General features: G+C 43.5%; 2 protein-coding genes across 10 annotated transcripts in view; one reads left to right on the top strand and one right to left on the bottom strand.

Annotated features, from left to right (window-relative positions):
- Positions 1 to 210: 210 nt before the first annotated feature.
- On the top strand, positions 211 to 9,944 carry GABARAPL2 (GABA type A receptor associated protein like 2). The gene is made up of 4 exons (XM_045533912.1): positions 211 to 371; positions 708 to 763; positions 1,917 to 2,089; positions 9,339 to 9,944. The coding sequence occupies exons 1-4, from the start codon at positions 338 to 340 to the stop codon at positions 9,427 to 9,429; spliced, it is 354 nt and encodes a 117-aa protein (XP_045389868.1). The 5' UTR covers positions 211 to 337; the 3' UTR covers positions 9,430 to 9,944.
- A 714-nt stretch (positions 9,945 to 10,658) lies between these two features.
- The window catches only part of ADAT1 (adenosine deaminase tRNA specific 1), a 32,560-nt gene continuing 18,521 nt past the window's right edge, over positions 10,659 to 24,697 (bottom strand). For 4 of the 9 annotated variants that reach the window (XM_045533904.1, XM_045533905.1, XM_045533903.1 and 1 more), the window contains one exon: positions 22,644 to 22,838. In XM_045533904.1, the coding sequence (XP_045389860.1) occupies positions 22,706 to 22,838 (133 nt within the window). In that variant the 3' untranslated portion in view covers positions 22,644 to 22,705. The other 5 variants (XR_006730496.1, XM_045533908.1, XM_045533909.1 and 2 more) reach the window with 5 other exon arrangements.

Below are 24,697 nucleotides of genomic sequence, written 5' to 3'. Positions count from 1 at the left end.
GCCCCACTCCTGTCACCAGTTCCCCGAGCACTCCATCCCAGGGTCGCCAATATGTCTTATAGACGTGTCTTATTGAGCGTCTTCATCTCCCCAGCCCGCATAGCTCCTCAGGGTGGTCCTCCAGCTCCGCCCCTTTACGTGCGTCCCCGCCCCTCGGCGCGTGGTCTTGGGCGAATGTCGCCGGAAGCCCCGCCCTCGGCGGGTTGCTAAGCTCCCGCAGCCGGAAGTCCCGCCTGTCGTGTAGTCGCCGCCGCTTGCTCCGCTGTCGTTGTTGTTGTGGTCGGTGCGCTGAGCTCCGCGGCTCCGAGAGCCGGTCCGTCCCCTTCCCGCCGCCGCCATGAAGTGGATGTTCAAGGAGGACCACTCGCTGGGTGAGCGCTCGGCTGCCGGCCTGGCCGCGGGGGGTCGGGGTGGCGGGTGGGTCCCCTCCCCCACTTGAGTCGCCCTGGGCCGGGCCGGGTCGGGCGGGGCGGATGCCACTTTCTGCGCTCGGGTCGCCGAGGCCCTGGCGCTTTGGGCGGCTTCCCAGCGACCCCAAGCCGCCCTCCGCGGGCCTTTTCGGGAGCTAGAGGACAGAGGACCGCGGCCGCGGGGACACCGCCACTAGGGCCTGGGGTGTGCGCAGGGCTCAGGGGGAGGAGGCCTGGGAGCCCAGGAGCCGACCGGTGGGCAGGTGCGGCCGTCAGCCCGGTGTATTTCTCCCACAGAACACAGATGTGTGGAATCCTCGAAGATCCGAGCGAAATATCCCGACCGGGTTCCGGTGAGTGTTTGGACTCTCCACCTCCTCACCCCGCTGTCACCTCAGTCGTTTAGGACCTGTGATAGGGGTCCTAGGCCATTCAACAGTTGACAAGTTGAGGTTCCAGTCTCAGTTACAGTAGAGGGGCCAGACTGAGCTGGGGACGCTCGGGGCGTGAGGGGCTCGGGCTGGTGCTGTTCAGGGTGCGTTAGTGCTGAATCTCCCGATCTAGGCCAGCGAGCTGTCTGCAGCCTCAGGGCTCCCTCGCCAATTATGTAAGGGACGGTGTTCTAGGACAGGGCAACAGGTCATCGCCACTTTTGGGAATGGTGGTGGAGGGAGACTATCATTTTGGGCTTGGAAGTCTTAAAGAGGTACGTTAGTCTCAGGGCATTCATCTTTTACTTTGAGCCTCCATCTTTCCCTAACTTCTAGTTTCCTGTCCTCACCCTGAGCTTGTCATCCTTGCCTGACCAAAAAAACATGAGAAGCTGCTGAAAACCCCTTCTGCCATGGTTTCCCCTTTATCAGTAATAAATATGATCCCGTAGTTTTTCCATGGTGGGGGAGATAGTTTTTTTTAACCCTTATTGATTTATTTTAAAGGACATCAAGGCCTGGTATTGTAGTTCTTTGCTTGTGAAACAGTTCCTTTGGGGAAGGACTGGAGGGACAAATTTGAAGCCTATTCAGAGAGAAGCAACAGGCCAAATGACGAGCTGGGTTCTTGGCTGGCTGGGATTGCCAGGCATTCCCAGTAGCCCATCCATTCTTGTCTCCCGTGTTCCTTGGGATCTTAATTCTTGGTAGTGCGAAGGTGGATCCATGCTGGGGTCCTGGAGTAACAGGCTATAGATGAAACTCTCACCAGATATTCTCAAGTCTGCCCAGATAAAATGTTGAAAAGCTTAAGTAAGGGCTGTGTTTCTCTTGTGAATCAGGGATGAGAGATATAATTGACCACAGAAGAGCACTTAACCATTTCCCTATAACACATTTATATCAACTCTTAACCTCCAGAGTGTGTGGTTTATTAAGCCTGGGACATATTTTCTTATGCTATGCCTTTCCTATCCACCTCCTTGCCCACCCTTCTGTTCATCAGCTCCCTGATAATGTGAGGCCAGATGCTCACTTTAGGAAATCCAGTTCTGACCTCTCTTTACTTTCCCAGGTGATTGTGGAAAAGGTCTCAGGCTCTCAGATTGTTGACATCGACAAACGGAAGTACTTGGTTCCGTCTGATATCACTGTGGCTCAGTTCATGTGGATCATCAGGAAAAGGATCCAGCTTCCTTCTGAAAAGGCCATCTTCCTGTTTGTGGATAAGACAGTCCCACAGTCCAGGTGAGAGGTATTTACTAGATGGGCCCTCTGGTATTAGATATCCGCTTGGCTGCTTGTAGAACTCAAAACTTTAGAAACCTGAAAACTTCTAGGGGTCCTGACTGAAAATCTAGATTTTGTGCTCCCACATCAGGAGCTCCGGGGAAGTAAGAAACGGTTGCAATACATGGGAGTGCACTTTGGATTAAGGAAATAGAACCAGGCCTGGACCTTGAGAAAAAAATGATGAAATCCAGCCTCAGTCCCCCAGAATCCTTTAAAACAGTTGAAGACTGACATACGCTTAAGGTGTAGGTAGAACTGAGACCCAAAATGCTCTTTCTCCAAGTAATCCATGAAATCCTGTCACTGTCCACCAGGAGCTTGTGGGCCTTGCTGAGGCTCTGCTCCAGTTAATCATCCTACTAGCTTGCTCAGTCAGCTCTTTGCCATTGTGAGAGTCTGTAGCTGCCTGATATTCAAGCCTGATAAAGTGGCTGCTGTACAGTAAAGGGCCCTGAGGTCTCTTTCCAGATTTATACTGCCCTTGGTGCCACCTGCTTTGACTGTCAGACTGTTTTGCTGCCTGGAAGAAATCTTTGGGACTATAACTTGGGTCCTGAATCTAGGCAGAGGCATTTTGAATACCTCTTTTTTGTGTATTTTACAGCCCAGCTTTAGTCCCCTGTGGAAAAGGAAAATGAACCGGCTCTGTCTAAAGCCCTGGTCAGTCCTTTCCCGTTTCTGACTGGGTACTTCTAAGCCCTGAGCCAGATTCTGGCCTGCCTCTCTCCCCCCAGCGTGAGTTCCTGGCCACATCTTAGTGACCCAAACTAGGTTTCGTTACTCCCAAAAGTAATACTTCTGAAAGCTAAGGTTTTCAGAAGCCCTAGAAACTAGCCCAGTGTTGCCAAAATATGTTCATGTTGAAAATCCTTGAAAGCTCTGGAAGAGGTCTAAGCTAAATTCCAGACCTTATTTCTATTAAAGGTGGAAGACTCTGGCTGTTTTTGGTCTGATTTCCTCTTTCCCAGTGTCCACCACCTCCACTTCCTCATGTTTGGTAGATAGACGGGGCAGGGGAGAAATGGAAGCCAGTGTTCAGCCTGAGGAGACAGGCCAGGGCCTGCCAACTGGGTGCCATTGTCTGGTTGAGCTGTAGCTCTGGAGGCTGTGGTATTGCCAGAGGCAATCTTGTCACTTGTGGGTTCTTCTAGCCTTCCTTCGCAGACCTCTGGGCAGTGTGTTGCTGGGTGCACACTTAACTAGGAGAGGAAGTTCTGGGCATCCATGGTCACTCTCGGCTTCCTTTAAGATGGTGGGGGAGGTCAATCTTCCTTCATACCACCTGCAACTTCTGCAGAGCCTTGGTGACCCTGTGTTTCCTCCTTCCTGGAGGTGGCAGCTTAGTGGGAGGAAGTAGGTGACTAGGATCTATGGCATTGAGTTTATTTTCCTCAATTTTAATCCTCAGGTACTTTTTGGTGGAAATGAAGCAGCTTTTTTGAGACATTAAGATTACGGTGATGGCTCCACAGTAATCTATCAATTAAAATGGCTATAGGTCTTACCAACTGCCCCCTCCCCGGTTATCCCCGAGATATAAATAGGATTGGAAATGAATGACTCTCAGGGCTGCTTCAGGGTCATTTTCTCTCCAAGTCCCATTTGCTTTTCCAGTCTGGTGAGAATACCCCCTGAAGCAGATTATGCCAGTGACTCAAGTCAGGATTTTAGGACAAAGTAACCAGGAACCCAAATCCTGACCCTTCAGGATTTAGTCACCAGTCAGGGCCCTTCTGCCCAGGCCCTCAGCACTTTTAGCCCTAGTTGATGACTTCTCACCCTACACTTGATGCATCTGTTCTTTGTTCATTTTGGGGTTTTATTCTTAAAAACAAATTTGTTTGTAAACAAAAGAGGCATGTGACATCATAGGGCTTTATGCAAGGGCTAATCACCTCATAGCAGCACAAACAAAAGTGCCACAGGGTCTCCTTCCTAAAGCTGGTGTGACTCAGCTTCACCGTCTCTTCCCCAAGGCAGTTTAGCAGCCTCTTCCTCAGCTTAAGCATTGGGAGCCTCCCTTAACCTTCACCCAGTGTTTGCCGGTCTCAAAGAGTAGCTGGGGAAATCAGAGTAGAGAAAGGGTGAATCCAAGCAGTCAGGAGCCCTCTCCCCACCCGCCTTAACTCACAGGTCTCCACAAAGATCAGTTACGCCTGAGGCTAAACAGGAGTGACTTCAGTTATTTCTGCCTTGGAGCAGAACACAGGCAATCACCACAGTGTCATGGTTATTAGTGCAGAGTAGTTAGTATAAAATAGTGATTCTAGAAATAGAGACAGAGGCAAGTCCCTACTTTCAGTTCTTGTTTGAAAAAAGGGGCGAACCTCAACTGCCTTTTCCCATTTAGCATTGGAAAGTTGAATTTTCTGCTTAGGTGCCTGCGTCAACAATCATGCTAAAAACAGAAGGGGAACTATGCCTTGGTGCAGGCAGAACTTGAGAAAGAACATCAGCGTACAGGTTTCCCCGTCATGGCCTGAGCAGGAACCCAGACCTGGCAGTGCTCCTTGTTTAGAACACAGACAAGAGGTAATCCCCTGTTTAAAACAGAAACAGGAGTATATTATTAAATAAAATATCTCTAAGATGTTATAATTTGACATTGGGAAACCTGTACTGTTTAGGATTATGGTGTTTAGTTGCTTCTGGATCTTAAAGGGGTCTTAAGTAAAAAAAAAAAAGTTTTGTCTTATTATTCCAATCATCCTTTTTTTAAGAAATGTGTTTAAATTAGCACTTTTGATCATTTCTGGGTAAATACCACTTTAAGAGCAGAGTTTGTTTTCATAAGAAAAACCTGATAAAAAGAAACAACCATAGTTAATTTTTATATTTAGAATCTTGGAGAGTCTTCAGGGGCTTATTAACTTTCACCTGGAGTCCAGAACCTCTCCAGGATCCACAGGAGTGGCCATTGTCCTCCCACCTCACCCGTCCATCCCCACAGCCCTCCTATTCCCGCCCTCCAGATAAATCCAGGTCCAGTGGAAGCACATGAGCTCCAGAGCAGATGGGTGGCCAGGTGTGCTCATCAGTCCAGCCAATTCCTGAGTCAGGCTAGGTTCCACAGCCTCCATGACCTGCCCTTGGTTGGGGGCAAGGGCAGCTTCTACAGGAATTGGGTATCCACACAGTTGTGCATAAGCCTCCCCAGTTTACAAGGCTGTTGAGGAGCATAAAACTAATATTTGCCCTCAGCAGCATGGCTGTTCCTGGATGCGACCCTCCTGAAACTTGCCTTTATTGTTGTTAGTTTCTCCACTGGAGAAGTGGTTTTACCTGAATCTGTGTGACCCTGGATGGAGGGGTTGGGGACAGGGTTTTAGGGGGCAGTTTAGTTCTGTTTCACTCAGTACTTTGGGGTACCGCTTCAGCTGAGATTGGCTCCATGGCTTGAATCTGCCATGGCGTTTGACATTTTTTTTTCCTTGTCATACTCAGAGCTTGGAAGGAGGCAGTGCCTCTGGAATCCGGAGCAGCTTCCTTCTCAGATGAGTGTATCTGGTACTTGATGCCATGGAGGTGTGCATTAGTATAAGGGACTGGAAGCTATTTTTGGGTGTGTTCTACAGCCACCTCCCAGTAACAGGCAGGAAGCCTTGGGGTTGCAAAGCTGCTCTCGAGTTGTCAGGACACCGAGCAAGCCCGTGCAGCTTAGCTGGGCGGATGCACAGAGCTACCTGTGTGCTTCAGGATCCCCAGACATTGCCCAGTGCCGTATAGCTCAGGCCTCTGAACTGAGAGGGAAGCTCATCTTCTCGGGGGTTTGTGGAATGCGTCCTAAACTGACACACCGGCCTTCTATTAGACTGCCTGCTGACGGGGGGCGGGGGGATGGTCACATTTTGCCTCCTGCACTTCTACTTAAATATCCTTTTAATGGGGATTTTAAAACGTTAAGAATTAAGGTTTTTAACTCTATTTGTGGCCCAGCTCTTTTTGGCTCCAGGCCACGTTATTCTGACTCTGCATGTATGCAGTCTGATCTTTAAGTGCTATTTTCAAATCATTGGGCTGTACAGATGTGCCAGTCTTGTTTCATGGCACCCAGTGAAGTCTCAAAATCAGGCAAGTGTTCAGCATTGGGCATTGTCACTTACCAAGTTCCTTGCCCAAGGGCTGTCCCTACTGCAAGGATGCTGTGCTGCTGCTAAGTAAAGTTTTCTCCCGAGGCTGCATGACAGAAAAGGAGAGGACTCCTCCTTTTCTGTGTAGGACTCTAAGTCATTAGGCACAGCCATCTGTTGTTAGATTACAGAGTCTGAAGGAAAGGGCCCTAAGACTTCGCTACTTAGCTTGTGATGCAGAGATTGGCAGCAGTAACCTTACCTTGGAGCTTGATGTCCAGGTAATCGGTAGGAACACTTGCATGGGAAGCGCTAAGATCTCCGCAAATGGTACAAGGGCTCTAATATTTTAAAGTCTTTAGAACAGGTCTAGCTGTCTAGTCACTTGGAGGCAGCACAGCTTGGTGGTAAGAATCTCTCCTTGCTTTGTAACCTGGGTGAATTATTTAGCCCCTCTGTGCCTCAGTTTTCTTGTCTATAAACTATGGATTGTGATAGTACCTACCTCGTAAGATTGTTGTGAGGATAAAAAGAGTTAATGTATGTAATGTACTTAGAACAGTGCTTGACATATAAGTGTTGCTATTATAATTAGGATTTTTATCATCAGCCTCTATAGCTGCTAGGGCGCTACTTAAATATACTGATAAACCCAAGTTTTGGTTAAAAGACAACGGAATCTAAAGCCAGAAAGGAATGGAAGCCACATGATGGTGGCCCCTACCCTGCCAAAAGTCAGGGCTCCGAGTCTCAGAGCCTGCCTCCACCGGTAGTGGTCCAGGGGTCATTGCTCACCATGGGCAGCATGCAGAGAGCCTGGGTTGGGCCACTGGTATTTATGAAACTCCTCCAGCATTTCTAATTTAGCAGTGGGATTTTGAGTCATTGCTAGGAAAGGAGCAGAACTTAGGCTGTCAGATGGAACCAAACTTGACATAGGCATAAAAGGGTGGTTATCTTTAAATTGCACACAATGCCTAAACTCATTTGGTAATGGCAGGTGGGGACCAGGTGTCATCAAGGTCACCTTGGATACTTGAACCAAGTGGGGTAAAGAGAGTTGTGGCAATAGCTGTAGTTGTTTTCCCATTAGCCTTATTCTGAGGAGTCTCAGATAAAAGTGGGGTTTCTCTCTGGGCTTTCCCAACCATTAGGGTAAATCTTCTTGGGAGACTCAGCCACATGGTCAAGCCCTTCTGCTAGTTGCTGGCTTTTCACTCCACTTCCTAGCTTGTCACTCTACTTCCTAATGACATGATTCTTAAAGATGAGGCCACCCCGCAAACCGCCCCCCCGCCTCCAAAAAAAAGGACAAGCATCTCTCTTCTCAACCTAGCTGCACATGGAATCATCTTAGGCATTTAAAAACATACTGATGCCTGGGTGCCACCTCCAGAGATTCTGATTTAATTGGCCTGGGGTGGGGCTTGGGCATGGAGGTGTTTTTAAAGCTCCCCAGTGATTCTGATATGCAGCCAAGGTTGAGACCCACTGCTGTCGGGGTTCCTCCCTCTACCCACTGCCCAAGTCCTCACGTGTTCTAGGACAGTTCTGTCAATAAAAATGGCATGTGAGCCACATTTGTAATTTTAAAATTTTCTAGTAGTCACCTAAAAGTAAAAACAGGTGAAAGTAATTTTCATATATTTTATTTAATCCAGCATATCCAAAATTTTATTTCAACATGTAATCAAAATTGAGATATTTTACTTTCATACTAAGTCTGAAATCTTGTTTGTGTTTTATACATACAGCACATCCCAATTCAGATGAGCCATATTTCAAGTGCTGTGTGTGTAGCTAGTGGCTACTGTGTTGGACAGCAGCAACGTAAAGTACTTCAATCGTAGAAGCAGTTTCTGCCAAACAGTGCCATTCCAGGCAGTTCTTATTTTACAATTTCCAGGTTAAGAGATCCTTGCAGGGAGTGCTGTTTTTATTGTTATTAATACAAGATGCTGGTGACAGGCCATCTCAAAGTCATACTCATCCACCCCCAGACTATTACTTAATAATTCTACCTACCCACACAGCCATCAGAGCTAAGCTTGCAAATGGGGCAGGAAGAATAGGAAAGAAGAAGACTCCCCCTTTACAAATGTGGCCTGCATCCCTGTTTACATGGAGTTCCCATTCTGCCGACCAGGAACAAAACAGCAGGGTAGGGCCCTGGACCCCTTTCTCCCCCACTGGCCCTTGGTTTACTGAGTCCAGTATTTAAGCAGCTGTTGTGACCTGTCAGGGCCAGTGACTTCAGATGTCTCAACCTGAGCATCTTTCTGCTGGTTCTGGTTGACCCTGGGCTTAGCACATGTTGTTACTTCCTGCTCATCTCCAATAGTACAGCCACAGGTCAGAGCTTGCGACGGGGTTGCAGGTGTTACTAGTCTTACTCTGGAGTCGGGACAACTCAGTTTCATGGCAGAGGACCTGATTAGGTCTCCTCCACTGCAGTCTGTTTTACAGCTTAGGGAAAGCCAGCTTTCCTACCTACACATGTTTAGTTTGAGACATAGCTATTTCTGGAGGCTTCTTTGGATCCCAGATACAATGAGAGCTTTTTGCATTACATATGAGGAAAATAACTTCTCTTTGATGAAGCTGATACAGATCTCTCGGGGGGACAGGGGTTTTGGTCCAGGAGCTTCCACAAGAGTGAACCCACTTGTACCTATCATGTTAAGTCCAAACTATAAATCTTCAAATAAACCAGCATGAAGGAGATGAGAGCCCAGTGTACTCTTACTTACCAGGATCCTTCACCCACTCAGGGATGGGCCTCTTAGGTTTGTCATTTTGCTTAGTTTTTTCCCTTGCCCTTGGCATTTAATAGGTATTCATGTGTTGAACAGCCAGAGCCCACTCAAGAAGAAGCTGGCTTCTTTAGGGGGTTTACCTGTTGTGAAGATGTCAAACGGCCTTGCCTTCTGGGAGACCTAATTTATCTCAAGCTTTTCATGGTTCCATTTCTCTTCTGTAAAATAGGATTATAGGTGCACAGCAGGTACTGATACTTGAATTATTTTTTACTACCTACCACCAAGGGTCAAGTTCCTTATCCTCAGGCCATCTTTTCTTCTTCTGACACTTGGACTTTCAATTTTCAATGATGTTTTTTGTTTTTCTCTTTGAAGCCTAACTATGGGACAGCTTTACGAGAAGGAAAAAGATGAAGATGGATTCTTGTATGTGGCCTACAGCGGAGAGAACACTTTCGGCTTCTGAGGGCCATTGCTGGGCTAGGTGCACTGTTCCTGCTTGTGTATCTTGTAAATAGCTGGCCATTTTCAGTTGTTATACCAGAGCCTCTCCACAAAGACCTATTAGTGCGTTTGTAACTGGATTTATTTCTTAATATATTGGAAGGTTTTGTTTCCTTAGACTAGTAAATCATCATACAGAGTTTTATTTTGAGTTTTTCCTTTTGTGCACTATCTTCATGGCTATCCCCTCCAGGGAACTTGTTCTTCTGGAAATCATATTTAATGAAGATATTTCCATATCAAAGTGAGGTAGCCGCGGTATCAAAGTGAAAGAGAAGGAAATGATGCATTTATTCTGGATTATGTTTGAAGTGTTAGAAGGCTAAGTATTAAAAGCATCCAAATTAAATCCTTAGCAATCAGAACACTTGCTTCACTAGATTTTGCCAACTGCCAATCATGTTGGACTGAGCTAATCTGTTCCTCTTTCTGAAACTATTAAAGTAAATAACAATAAAACTTCCTCTTATAAAGGCACTGCAGTGTGACCATGTCCTTTATTCACCTTCATTTGGGTGGGTCAGAGAAGTGGCCACTGGATCTGTGAGGCTAGGAGGAGGGCTTGTGGAGGTCATGGCAGCACAGCCTGGGGCAGGGAGCAGTGGGTGGTGTCCTAAGGAAGGACCTATTTTTTTAATGGTTAACATATTCACATGGTTCAGATATCAGGACGGTATAAAAAGGTATATATTGAGAAGTTTTGCTCCCAACACTGTTTTCTGACCATCTCTGCCCTTTATGGGAAACTACTTTTACTGGCTTCTTTTTAGTATTGATTTTTAGAAGGATAATTAGATTTGAACACATATCCTTATTTTCTTTTTCTTATACAAAGAAAACATACATACTTTTATATACATTGCTTTTTAAAATTAATATTATATCCTAGCAGTCTTTCTATGTCAGTTCTGTGCCTATATCCTATTCTATGTACCTGTATTCTTTTTTTTGAGACAGTCTCACTCTGTTGCCCGGCCTAGAGTGCCATGGCGTCAGCCTAGCTCACAGCAACCTCAAACTCCTGGGCTCAAGCAATCCTCCTGCCTCAGCCTCCCAAGTAGTTGGGATTACAGGCATGCGTCACCATGCCCAGCTAATTTTTTCTATATATATTTTGGCCAGATAATTTCTATTTTTAGTAGAGACGGGGGGGTCTCACTCTTGCTCAGGCTGGTCTCGAACTCCTGACCTTGAGCGATCCTCCTGTCTCGGCCTCCCAGAGTGCTAGGATTACAGGCATGAGCCACCGCGCCCAGCCTGTAACTGTATTCTTTAAGATGCTACTTTTTAATCCCTTCTTCCTAAAAACCAAGATGAGATCTTTCCAGGCCCATGAATCTCATTCACAAATTAGTACAGATGGATAGGTTTGCCGGGACACAAGTGCAAATTTTCTATTGGTTTATCTTTAGGTTTATCTTTACCAAATTATATAAGCAGCCCATGAAAGTTCCCTACTGATGACAGCTTCCCACTGGGATCAGAGGAAACATTCTTGTCATAAGCATCTTGTTGGGTCTTTCCCAAACTTGACGCAATAAAATCAATGTTCCTCTTTGTTAATAATAGTGTCACTATTAGCAAGTAGAAACTGATCTCAGAGTGAGCAAGGTAAAGGGAAGGAACAAGTTCTGTGTTACTAAGGAAACTTGTTTGCAGTCACATAACACCTATTTCAAACTGGCCTAAGCAATAAAAAGGCAATTTATTATTTCAGTTATTATAGGGGTGATTTACTGGTTCGAGGTGTAGCCAGAATCAGGGATCAAATAATAACATCAAAAACTCTTTTCATCTCTTGGTTTTGTTTTCCTCTGTGTTTGACTTCATTCTCAGGCAGATTCCCTCGATGTGATGGCAAAGATGGCTCCATCTCTGGAGTTGCTCCAGTGCAAGAAAGAGCATCTCTTCCAAGAGGACTAACAAAAGTCCCTGAGAGGACTCTAGTCTCGTTTGGACTACGAAACAGCTCCACTTGGGGCAGGGACTGGTGGGAAGGAATGGTGAATTTCTTCTTTTTTCTATTTTAAAGAAATAGAAGAGGGGTGGCTTTCTGAAGGCATTTTGATCTGTTTCTGTTGCACAATCACAAACCCACAGATGCAACTGAAAAGACATAGCTAGAAAGAATAAAACCAAAAGGCAGGTGTCACCAAAGCTGATTATGGTGTTTTTTCTTTTAAGTAATTTATAGTTAGCATTTATTGAGCCACCTTCTGGATACCAGATGGATTATATATCACAATCTCCAAAAAGCCCCCATAAGGTAGGTAGTATAGTTTCACAGCCATACAGCTACCAAATGGCAGAACCAAGACATCAAAATTGAGATTTAAGAAGAAAGACATGGTTGGCAAAGTCTAATCATTTCATGATTCTTTTTTACTTCTATTTACAACGTTCCTGGGAGGACTCTGGCCTTGCTTGGACTACCAAACAGCCCTGCTTGAGGCAGGGACTAATGGGAAGGAAAAGTGAACCTCACCTTAACCATATAAATAGAACAGGATTATACAGAATCCTATAAAATGTAGGAATCCTACAGAATGGGATTATACTGTGCTGGACACTGGGAGACAAGTATGAGTAAAACACTATTACCCCATCTTCTTGGAGCTTACAGTTTGGTGTAGACCCACACACAAATAATTACAAAGCAAGGCTTTAAGTGCAGTAGTAGGAAGCACGGACAGAGGAGGAGGGAGTAGCTATTAGCTGCAAAACAAACCATTGAAGAAAGCAGCCTTATTTGGAATATCAATCAATAAAAGTGGATTTGTGAATCTTGCCTTTAGAATGTAGCATCATCTCAGTGAAGGTTTTAAAAGTTGAAAAAAATAGTATCCCCTCCCAACCCTAGTCTTTGAAGACACTAGAATTTGTAAGATTTTACAGGTGAATTTCATCAAACTATATAAGGAACCCCTTAAACTATTTCAAAGATTCAAAATGGGATAATCACAAATTCATTTTTAGACTTATAAAATCTCAATTTTAAAACTTTATAAAGACAGTATAAGAGAAAAAAATTATAGATTGATCCCATCAACATAGAAAAATCATAAATAATAGCGAATAAAATTCATCAGTTTTAAATAAATAATGACTAGGTAGAGCTTAGTCTAAGAATGGGTTATATAGTTCATCATTATATCTATTAATAAAATATCCCACCCTGACAATTAAAGGAGAAAAACTATATGATCATCTCATAGATTAAGAAAAAGCACCTTGGCTGGGTGCAGTGGTTCACACATGTAGTCCTAGCACTTTGGGAGGCTGAGGCAGGAGGACTGCTTGAGGCCAGGAGTCTGAGATCAGCCTGGGCAACATAGTAAGGGACATAGTAAGAGACAGGTCTCTATGAAATAAAAAAGAATGAAAAAGAAAAAGCACCTGAAACAGTTCATAATTTTTTTTTTTAAAAAACCTCTTGGCAAATTAAGTACAGAAAGGCACTTCCTTAACTTGATAAAAGGAATTCAGTTTTTAAAAAGACTATGGCAGATATGCATATTATTATTTATTATATAAGGCCATGATAAATAAGGCAGTGTGGTATTGATATTGGGATAGACAAATAACACAAATGGAACAGAACTCAAAACCCAGAAATAGATCTGTGTATAAAACATATTAGAGGTGGTGTAACAAATCAGTAGGGAAATGAACCAGTCAACAAATATAAACAGCTGTATGGTAAAATTTTAGACCCATTCCCATTAAAAACAGGAACAAAAAGGAAGTCTGAAGGATGAACTTTATGGAATGTGAATTATATCTCAATAAAGCTGTTAAAAAGACTGCTATCACTACTTCTACTCAACATTATTCTGGCAGTAAAATCAATGCAATATGAGAGGAAAAGTAAATGAGCGGTATAACAATTTAAAAGAAAAACTATTAATATATACAATGATTGTCTACACAGAAAAATTCAACAGAATCTCTAACAATTGGAACAAACAAGAAAGCTAAGCATAATTGCTGGATACCGATCAATTATAGACATTGGTGTTTTTATATTCTAGTTATAAGAGGGAATAGGATAAAAAGATTTCATTCTCAATAGAAGCAAATCTGTAGGCACTTAGGAGTAAATTTGACATAAATATGCAAGACCTTTGTGGAGAAAATGCCAAAACATTACTGAAGGATATAAAAGGACCTAAATAAAAGGAGAGATATACCAATATACCATAAAGAGATCCTCAGGCCGCCTTTGTGGTTGGTAAACCCTGGTGTACAAGCCTGCCTCATCCCCTCCATGTGGCCATAGTGTGTTTCAGCCACTGGTGCAAAATTAAGATGCATTAGCACTTGTTACATAGGTTCTTGGTTTGTCGATGATGATGAAAATACCCAATATTGTAAAGCTGGGTCATTCTCAAAGGAGAGCACGTGGCTGCCTCCATTTCTCACTTCCTCTTCCCTCCTCAGCTCAGGAGAGGCTGGCTTTCATCCCATCGACTTCCCTGCCCCTGCATTTGCTGGAGTTACCAAAATAACCTTGTCCCCCAATGGATACTTTTTTTTTTAAAGCACTTGCCTTCTTTGCATTTCTTTTAACATATTCTACACTTTAAATTACTCTCTCCAAGGAGAAACTGGCTTTCTCCTGATTTTCCTCTGGCCTCTCTCAGTCACACTCATTCCTATGCTTTCCTACCTGCTCCTCAACTCCCCATCTCCCCAGGGTTCCCTCCTCACCAGAGCGGGTCTCCTCTTCTCATGCTGCACATTCTCTGCAGATGATTTCATCCTAACCCATGTCTTCAATGGTCTCCTATGAATAGATGACTCTGAGAATCTTTATCTCCATCTCATCTTTCTCTCCTGAGCACCAAATCAGTCCCTTTAATTGTCTACTGTAGGCCCTTATCCTGCAGTATCACAAAAATCTCAAGCTCTGAAACAGCATATCTCCTGCCTACATCTTCTGATTCCCTCTAAGACCAGCTCCTCTTCCTGGTCCCCTTGCCCAAGACCTGGCACTCCATCTTGTCACCCATGTGATAAACTGGGAGTCATCACCAACCACTCCCTCACCCTCATCTACCACCTGCACTCAGTCATACCCTCTGTCTATTTCTTAAGTCAGCCCCCTCCCTATGGCTCTTCAAACCCCTTATTGTCTGGGCCTCATCATTTCTTTTCAATTACTACAGTGATCCCCCAACAGCGGTCTCTTGCCACCATCCCTACCTCTGCATCCCTACCTCTGTCTTCCTTGCTACAGAGAGTAATCTTCCTAAAATGTAATTTCCATACCGTCACCTCTTTCCCCAAATCTCTGAAGTGCTGAGTCACCAGGATACGACCTTTCTCCTTCACAGGGCATACGAAGTCCTCCCTGCTATGACCCACGGGCCCTCTTCAGCTGTGTCCCCAGCCTCTCCCCTGCTCTGCCAGCCCAGCCATGCTGGGCTCTAGCCTTTGCATATGATGTTTCTCTACCGCAAATATCCTTCCCTCAAACCTCTCCCCATATACACCCCATTTCTTTTTGCTTGGTAACTCCTAATTCTTCCCCTTTGCCACTCTGCTCCTAAGAACTCTGTGCCCTCCTCCAGATTGGCTGGGTATTAGACATCTAACATAGCTGTCTTCATGCTGTGCTGTTGCACCATGAAGTCACTTGCCACCTGAGGACCATTCCTGTGTTTGTGTGAGGCCTGACACATGCATGGTGTTCAGGATGTATATGACTGGTCTTACCTGGAACCAAGAACCTATGTAACAAGTGCTAATGCATCTTAATTTTGCACCAGTGGCTGAAACAAACTATGGCCACATGGAGGGGATGAGGCAGGCTTGTACACCAGGGTTTACCAACCACAAAGGCGGCCTGAGGATCTCTTTTAAGGAGAATTTGGAAGGAGGCAATATAAATGTTTTTATTCTCAAAAGACTCACTCTTCATTAGAATAAATGGTAGAAAGCTTTACAAAGCGAAACTAATTCTCCTTTTCATCTTTATTTCTTAGTGAGAAAAAAAAATCCTGGTGGCTGACACTGAGGGAGCAGGAGCAAAGCCACAAAAGTTAGGTAGGAGGATCTATATATACCTCTGTGATCAACAGCCTTGCTCCTTCGCCTCAGCCCCTGGAGACAGGCTGTTGCTTCCAGATGTGGGATGGAGTCGTGCAGGCAAACAGATGTGCAAAGGCCTGGCGCGAGGCAGCAGTCTCCACAAACATTTGCCCAATAGGCTTCTCCTAAGGACAATCTCTTATGTTTATTAGCAAACGCTCTGGAAATAGGGACTAGCAAATTGCAAAGAGTTACTTATGAGCTGAAGTGGCAGACATAGGTAGGCTGCAATGTCCTCTGTGCTAGTCACCGCGTGAGTGGTAGACAGGCCTTCTAATACCTGTGATGTACATTATCTCATTTCATCCCCACAACCCCACTGCCAGGCGGGTGGCGGTGCCCTCATTTCAAAGGTGAGGGCACTGACTTGTTGAGAATGTAGTTACCTACCCAAGATCACATAACCAGAACATCCTGAAGCACAATTCAAACTCAGGATTATATGCCAAAACTCACCTTTGTTCTGTTAGACTAGATGGTAAGAATTAAAGGCTTGCATTTGAAAATGTGGTCCACAGACAAGTATGTAAAAATCCAATTTTTTTTGTTTCTCCTGAAAAAAATTCTTAAGATCTGGCAACAATCAGCTGGGACAGAGAAAATGGCTTCTCTTTGGATAAGGAATATACTTTTCCGTTTACTCCACCTGCCTTCTTTAAGTTTTCTACTCCTGAAAATATTTGGGTTTGCGACCACTACACCATAGTTTATATGCCATCATTTATTTTAGAAAATAATTCCTTCAAAGTATATGCAAGCAAAATACTAACCCATGTGGACCCTTGTCTTTGTCTGGGCTGCTATAACAAAATACTATAGACTGGGTAGCTAATAAACAATAGAAATTCCTTTCTCATGGTTCTGGAAACTGGGAAGTCCAAGATCAGGTGCCAATTTGGTGTCTGGTGAGAGCCTGATTCCTTGTTCACTGACAACCATCTTTGCACTGTGACCCCACCCCCCCACATGGCAGAAAAGGTGAAGCATCTTTCTGGAATCTCTCTTATATAAGGACACTAATCTAATTCATGAGGGCTCTGCTGTTAAGACCCAGTCACCTCCCAAAGACCTAATCACTTCCCAAAGACTTCACCTCCTAATACCATCGTATTAGGAGTTAGGATTTCAAAGTATGAATTTTTGGGGGGACACAAACATTCAAGACCACAGCAGCTCTCATCTTTCTTTCTTTCTTTTTTTTTTTTCAGCCTAACAGAACAGGTATGGCTCTCATCTTTCATGAACGAGAGCTGGGCAGTACCATCTGCCTGCTTTAGCAGAGGTGAATGAGCACTGTCACTGGCTCTGGTTTAGACTGCACTGCTACTCCATTGCCCCAATGCCGTCTTCTCCACTGCCAGCTGCTTTCTCAGCCCAGCAGTTACTGACACGCTAGGATAGAGGGCCATTCACAGTGGCACCGGATAAATTGAGGAACAAAAGTACAGCACGAGAACACCAGCTGAAAAGGCATTCACTGGCGGTCAAAATAGCTCACAAGAGGCAGCAATGAAAAAGGAAATTGATGAAACCCTGGGTGGGGAGGGTATATACTTATATATTTGGGGGAGGTGCAGAATTCTGAAACGAGCTCTTTTCTTTCTCTAAATTAACAAAAATCTATTTTTCATGTCTGTACTTTATTTTTTACTATTATTCATTTTTTAGAAATATTATTTTTTAAACCATCGTGACCTGAGACATTTTTTAGTTTTTATATTTTTTTGTCCTTTTCACCAAATTCTAACAGAGACAAATCAATTAACAAAATTTAATTCAAAGCAAACAGGGCGAACTAGGTTGAGTGTGCCTCTCCTGTTGGGTAAAAGGTGGACTGTCCACAGTGTCATTTCCCAGAGATTTCCTGAGAGGCTGCACATAAAGGTCTTGTTGTCTAACTGAAGAAAGATGCTGGGAATGAGTTCTGTGATCCTGCTCTGTTGTCAGGTTGGTTTCACCACCAAGGAGCCCACTGTACCTCTCCCATGGAGACACTGCTGGGTTTCAATGTGCTTTTTATTCTCTTGGCTGCCTGAGCAAATGGCCGTCAGTGTTTCCATTGTGAGCTGTTCCCCTTCGGGAGCTGAGCCCAAGTTCAGGGGACATGTGCTCAAGACCAACATTTGGCAGACTGGGTCCCCACTTGGAGTGACTTTCCACCTCTGCCTCTCCTCCCATAGAGAGACTCCTTCCTGCATCTGGACATGGAAAGGCAGTGCCCAACAGGCTTAGCTCTAAAAGCTGATTCCTAGCTCTGCTGGCTCGCATGATAAGCGGCAAAACAATCCACACCTAAATTCAGAGCCCAGGTTACTAGATTAAGACAAAAATTATTTCCATCCCTCCCTTGTCACCAACATGACCGAGGCCATATGTACTCACAGCATCAATGGGCATAGTTTCCTGGAGAAAATTTCTCTTTGCATTATCTACCCAAGTAAGAATTTTTGAGAAATCCTACCTTACGGTTAAAAAACTTGAGCATCCTAATTATGGGGACCTCATTTTGTAGAACAGATGCAAAGCTGTAAGTCAGAGATTAAAAACCTCCCCCCCAACACACACAGGAAGTTAGTGGCAGAGTTGGTACTAGAAGGCAAGTACTTGAATATCCAGACCCAAGTTTATTCTACCATACCAAGTAATTAATAAGGACAGTTTTGTTTTACATTTTTAAATCGAAGTATACATAAAGTGTGCAGATCTTAAGTGTAGACCTTAATAAATTTTGACAAATGTTTGCACCCATGTAATCAACACACCAATCAAAACATAGAATGTTTCCATCATCAGAGAATCCTCTTATGCTTCTTTCCACTCAATCCCCTGCTCCCCCATGCCCCCCACACCAGGCAACAGTCACTGCTCTGATTTCTATCTCCTTTGACTCATTTTTGGGGGCCCCAGTTTTAAGAAATAAAAATTGAATTCACATGACTTTGCCTGCAGCCCTGAAGTGTCTCTTTGCAGAGTTTCCCTCCTACTTTTGGACCACAGGCACTACACATTTATGATTTGCTTTGTGCTATAAGTGTTCTTTCTATTAAAAAAAAAAAGATTTGCTTTGGATCCATCTAAACAGCCTTATAGGAAGTCTCAGCCGCAGTATAGACACATTTAGGTGTAAAGGGATCCACGTTCATAGGATGTGAAGGCCAGTATGATTCCCTAATATGGGGTATAAAAATAACTCTTCTTTTTGGAAAATAAAGGTGCTTTCTCTAAAATATCTGCCTCCTTGGCTCTTTTGGCATCCAATCATTCCTTCAGGATAGCTGCCTATGGAAAGAATTGCTTAAGCCCTTGAAAGTAAGCATATACATATTATCTTTCTAGCTGGAAGCTGTTTCCTAGTTTCAATAACCTTTCTGTTGCAGGGGACTCATTCTAACAGCTCCTCTGGCTTTCCCAGATGCCATGGTGGGATGGCAGTGGCAGCTGTAAAGATAACACTGTCCTAAGCCATTTCACTAACCAGGAAGGAGTCTGGATTTTGGAAGTTGGAAAATTTTGGCTAAGCCTTGCTCAGAACATTGTCTTAAAGCCACAAAAAAAAAAAAAAAAAAAAAAATGTTGCTAAGGTACGGAGTGGAGGCGTCTTTCCACCAGCCACAGACGCCACCCAATCAGACGGCCTGCGCTGCTTCCCAGTGGAGGCCCTGGCAGCCAGGCTGGGTCATTTTCTCCACGGCAGCTCCGTCTCCCAGACAGTGAGCTCATGCTTGGCGAGGATGAACTCCATAACACAAGGCATTTATCCCATGCTTCTGAGGCAGAAATGACTACATAAAATACATAGACAACAATTTAAATCAAGCCAAGTTTTAAAAATTATAAAAATATAAATTTTGCAGTCATAATATTAGAACTCATTTATGAATACAGAATAAGCGACAATGCTGAAAGTGTAAACTTCCCCAAGAGAGACAAATTCCAGAATATGTTTGTTAGTAAAGAGGGAATTCTGTGGAATTATGGGCTTAGCTGCCTAAAGCATGTTGTGAGATTCCCTCCTCCCTGGACAACATCACTTCTGAGTGTTTTTTGGTATATTTCTACAGTGTTTTTCCAGCCTCTATTCTGAACTTTAAATTTGAGAATGTTTTTTACATGTAGGGGTTTTTTTGGGTGCAAATTTGACAAGTTTACCATAAAATTTTGGAATAAAAAGATATTACTCCCTTACATTCTCATATAAATCTTTATCCTTTAAAACAAAATCTCACAGAAGAAAGAGATGTACAAACCTCTGTAGATAAAAGCCCCTGCCAGTCCAGGTATCCTAATTGCTGTCATAATGTGAGATTTCGGGTCAGGCAAGAGAAACTTGGATTAAAGCAGAATATTGGAGAGCCTGGATTTCAGGTAGTGGTGTTTTTGTCTTTCTTTCTTTCCTGCTATATAAAAGGATTTTTTATGGGAAAAAAATTCAAAGGATAACTTATTATGACACATGTATTACTTCTGTAATTAAAAAAACATTTAAGTACATATAGTCACACAAAAACTTGTATATGATGGCAGGGTACAGTGGCTCATGCTTGTAATCTCAGCACTTTGGGAGGCTGAGGTAGAAGGCTCACTTGAGGCTAGGCATTCAAGACTAACCTGGGCAACATAGGGAGACCCTGTCTCTACAAAAAATTTTAAAAATTAACCAGGTGTGATGATGTGTGCCTCTGGTCCTAGCTACTTGGGAGGATGAGGCGTGAGGACTGCTGGAGCCCAGGAGTTCCAGGCTGCAGTGAGCTATGATTGTGCCACTGTACTCCAGTCCGGGAGACAGAGCAATACCCTGAATCAAAAAAATAAATTAATAAAAAACTTGTACATGAAATGTTCACTTGCAACACTACTCACAAGAACCAAAAAGAGAAAACAACCCAAATGTCCATTAACTGATGACTAGATAAACATGTATATCCACACAAATATTATTTTTATTCCATAAAAAGGAATAAAGTACTAATTCATGCTAAAACATGATAATCTTGAAAACATTTTTATGTAAAGTAAAAGAAGCCATTCACAAAAGACCATATACTATATGAATCCATGCACATATGTTCAGAACTGGCAAATCTATAGACGCAAAATAGAATACTGGTTGCCCTAGGGCTAGGGGTGTGGAGGAGAAATGGTAACTGACTGCTAATGGGTACTGAACTGTGTTGAATTGTGTCCCCCAAAATTTCATGTCCACCTAGAACCTCAGAATGTGACCTTATTTGGAAATAGGGTGCTTGCAGATATAGTTAAGATGAGATCAGGCCAGGTGCGGTAGCTCATGCCTGTAATCCTAGCACTCTGGGAGGCTGAGGCAGGCGGATTGTTTGAGCTCAGGAGTTCTAGACCAGTCTGAGCAAGAGCGAGACTCCGTCTCTACTAAAAATAGGAAGAAATTATATGGACAGCTAAAAATATATATAGAAAAATTAGCCAGGCATGGTAGCGCATGCCTATAGTCCCAGCTACTCAGGAGGCTGAGGCAAGAGGATTGCTTGAGCCCAGGAGTTTGAGGTTGCTGTGAGCTAGGCTGATGCCATGGCACTATAGCCAAGGCAAAAGAGTGAGACTCTGTCTCAAAAAAAAAAAAAAACAGATGGGATCAGACTGGATCAGGATGGGCCTAAATCCAATAACTGGGGTCCTTAGAAGGCCATGTGAAGACACAGAGAGACACACAGGGAAGAAGGCCATGTGAAGACAGAGGTAGAAACTGCAGTGAGCTACAAGCCAAGGACTGCCAGGAGCCACCAGAAGCTAACGAGAAGGCAGGGAAGGATTCTTCCCTAGAGCTTTTAGAGGAAGCATAAGCCCCATCAACAACTTGATTTTGGACGTCAGCGTCCAGAACTGGGAGGGAATAAATTGCTGTTGTTTTAACCCACCCAGCTTATGGTACTTTGTTAAATAGCCCTAGGAAACAAATAGCACAAAATTCCTTTGGGATGAAAATATTCTAAAACTAAAGGCTACACAACTCTATGGATATAATAAAATTATATACTTTAAGTGGATGAATTATTTAATATATGGTTATGTGAACTGTATTTCAATAAAGTTCTTACTAAAAAATATTTAAAGCTATAAAATGCTGAAGAACTGACAGGAAGCTTACTTTTTTTAGTCAATTGTTCAAGGTATGAACAAGTTGAGAGTTACATATTAGATATATTTACTTAATCTATTTATTTGTTAGAGATGCGGGTCTCCCTACGTTGTCCAGGCTGGACTTGGAGTTAAAACAAGATCGTTTGCTAGGTCTATTAGGGCCTTTCAGCTTTCTGGGCAGAACTCTCTTCGTTGAAAGTCAGAAAACTAACTCAAATAGGCTTAATCAGAACAATAATATTAATAGGAATTTGTCCCACATATTGAAGTCTAGGGTAGGCACTGGCTTTGGGCATCCAAACAGTGTCATTGGATCTTTGATTCTCTTCCCTGTTTCCTTCTTTGTTGCCTTTGTTCTCAGCTGGCTGTCTCTTTGTGGTGGGAAAAGATGGCCTTTGGCAGTTCCAACATTACACGGCCCTTACAGCTCTGCATCAAAAGAGAGAATCTTTCCTAATAGCTCTGAGAACAATTCCAGGATTGTCCAGGGCTGGCTCACAGACTCATTCCTGAAGCCAGAGAGTAAGATTAGCTTCAACCAAGTCCGATAGATAGAGCAGGATCACCGAAAAATGGAAAAAGGATGGCTTCCCAAAGGAAGAAAGGCTGGGAATACAAAATATATTTTCACTGTGCCAGGCAAAGTTGTAAAGCTTGCAGAGATTAAACATCATTCATCTCAATAAATATTTGCTGAATTAATGTAGGAATGCATAAAACAGAACTGCTGCAGAGTGCTTCAAACTCTAATCTCATATTTTAGAGAAGCAATAAAACACAACTGAAGTCAGATACTAAGGTCATTAGTAAGATATCACTTTAGGAGAGAGCTACTTCAATCAAGTATAGATTGCTCTATGTTCCAGATCCGGTACTACATAAAAGAGATGCAGTGCTCTGAGAGAAGGCTTTTTCCACGCCCCAATTTAGCCTAAGACTTGTCTGGCTAGGGAGACAAGAAGGAAGAAGGAAGAAGGTGGTTTAATATGAAGGGTCCTGTTACCAGCAAACAATTCAAAAACATTTCCTTCTCATTTAAACTGGTGATAATCTGGTGAGTTTCTGATCCAGGATGCAAATGCCTGCTTCCGAAGTGTGCTCCAGGCTTCCTGGTAAGCAGATGCAGCCTCCTTGTACTCCTGGTAGGTAACCAGCTTCTGCACCCTAATGCACACACCAGCAAACACACGGGTTCTCACTCAACAGCTCACCCCTGGGGCCAGCCAGACACCTGAGCAAGCAACTGGACAAATTTACAACAAGAGACTTAGAAACAGAAGGATTTTAGTATGCTTTTGTGAAAGCTGATGATACAAATTAGGTTATTCTTGTTACAGCCAACTAAAACAGAGTTCAGAAGCTAGGGTAAAAAACACTCAGGGCACAAAACATTGTTCCAAGAATGTCATTCTCTGCCAGCCTGGCTGCTGAAACTGCCTGCTATAACCTGAAATCAGTTTTACCTAATAGCTACTGAAACAACCTGCTGTACCTCCAGATATACCCACTGCTGTCACTTAGCAATCGGAACTTGCCAGCTCCCCAAAACTTTACTAATGTCGATTAAGCTTACTTGAAGAGCAACGCATAACGTTTCTGTTTTAATAAAACCTCTGACCTTCTCTTTGTTCTGCAGACATATTGAAGACCACCCTGGTCTATGTGTATGCCCCCAACTGAATTCTTATATTCCGAATAAAATGTTAAATTTAGAAATGTGTCCTGGCCAGGTAATCCTAGCACTCTAGGAGGCTGAGGTGGGAGATCGCTTGAGGTCAGGAGTTTGAGACCAGCCTCAGCAAGTGCAAGACCCTGTCTCTACTAAAAATAGAAAGAAATGAGCTGGACAACTAAAAATAGAAAAAATTAGCCAGGTGTGGTGGTGCACAGCTGTAGTCCCAGCTACTCAGGAAGCTGAGGCAGTAGCATCGCTTCAGTCCAAGGGTTTGAGGTTGCTGTGAGCTAGGCTGACATCACAGCATTCTAGCCCGGGCAACAGAGTGAGACTCTGTCTCAAAAAAAGTTTTCTACGGGTCTGTAATGTCCACCAGAAGATGTAGCCATTAGAAAGTTCTTGGCTGTATTTTTCCTAACCAACAAAGAATTTTCCATCTTTTCCATATGCTCCTGGCTAAATATTGCCAGCCAACACCCCTTTACAAATCCCTTCATCTCTGACTGCTGAAGAATGGCTGACATGCTGAGTAATATTTGTGATACTCATATCCAGTTAAAAGATTTTCTTCTGACAAAGATTCTTCTTTGACCAAACTTGAGGCAAGCTCCTGAGGCCACTCTGATTAGGCCCCGACCTTGGGCTGTCTGTCGTTGGCTTGCTTAGTCGAGTTTTAGCAAGAATCCTGCTGAGTAAGTTTAGCAAAAAATCCCAGACCCTTGGTGTCTGATTATCATAAATATCTGATCAAATTTCTCACCCAGCCCCTTGATAGCTTATCACCCTAGCCTTGATGTTTTCTCTTAGTAGTTTTCCATCCACTCACCCTGCCCGTGCTCCTTGGCTACAAATCTCCACTTGTACCTATATTTGGAGTTGAGCCCAGTCTCTTTCCCCTACTGCAAAACCCCACTATAGTAATCCCTCTTGAGTAGTCTTCTTTACCATCTTTAACAAGTGTCTAAATAATTTTTTCTTTAGCACTTCTGAAGCCCACACATCTCAGCTGTAGAATAAATGTTTATCAAATAAAAATAGTAGCTACAAAGAGTTGCACATGGTGGCATGCACCTGTAGTCCCAGCTATTCAGGAAGCTCACTTGAGCCCAGGAATCTGAGTCCAGCCCGGAAAACACAGAAAGACCCTGTCTCTTAAAAAAAAAGTAGATACCAGTTATCAAAAACCCTACTATAAATGAGGCCCTGGGTCAAATGCTTTGTATTTCTCTTAACCTTCTCAGCTATCTCGTGACACAGTTAATGTAACTATTCCCATCTAATAGGTGAAGAAATTGAGATACATGTCTTACTGGTTCACTTTTATCCTGTTTCTACCATTTTGTTCTTT

The sequence above is a fragment of the Lemur catta genome, chromosome 20 (genome assembly GCF_020740605.2).
Source record: "Lemur catta isolate mLemCat1 chromosome 20, mLemCat1.pri, whole genome shotgun sequence".
Classification (NCBI taxonomy): domain Eukaryota; kingdom Metazoa; phylum Chordata; class Mammalia; order Primates; family Lemuridae; genus Lemur; species Lemur catta.
The sequence above is the reverse complement of the archived record's forward strand: the minus strand, read 5'-3'. Positions and strand labels throughout refer to the sequence as shown.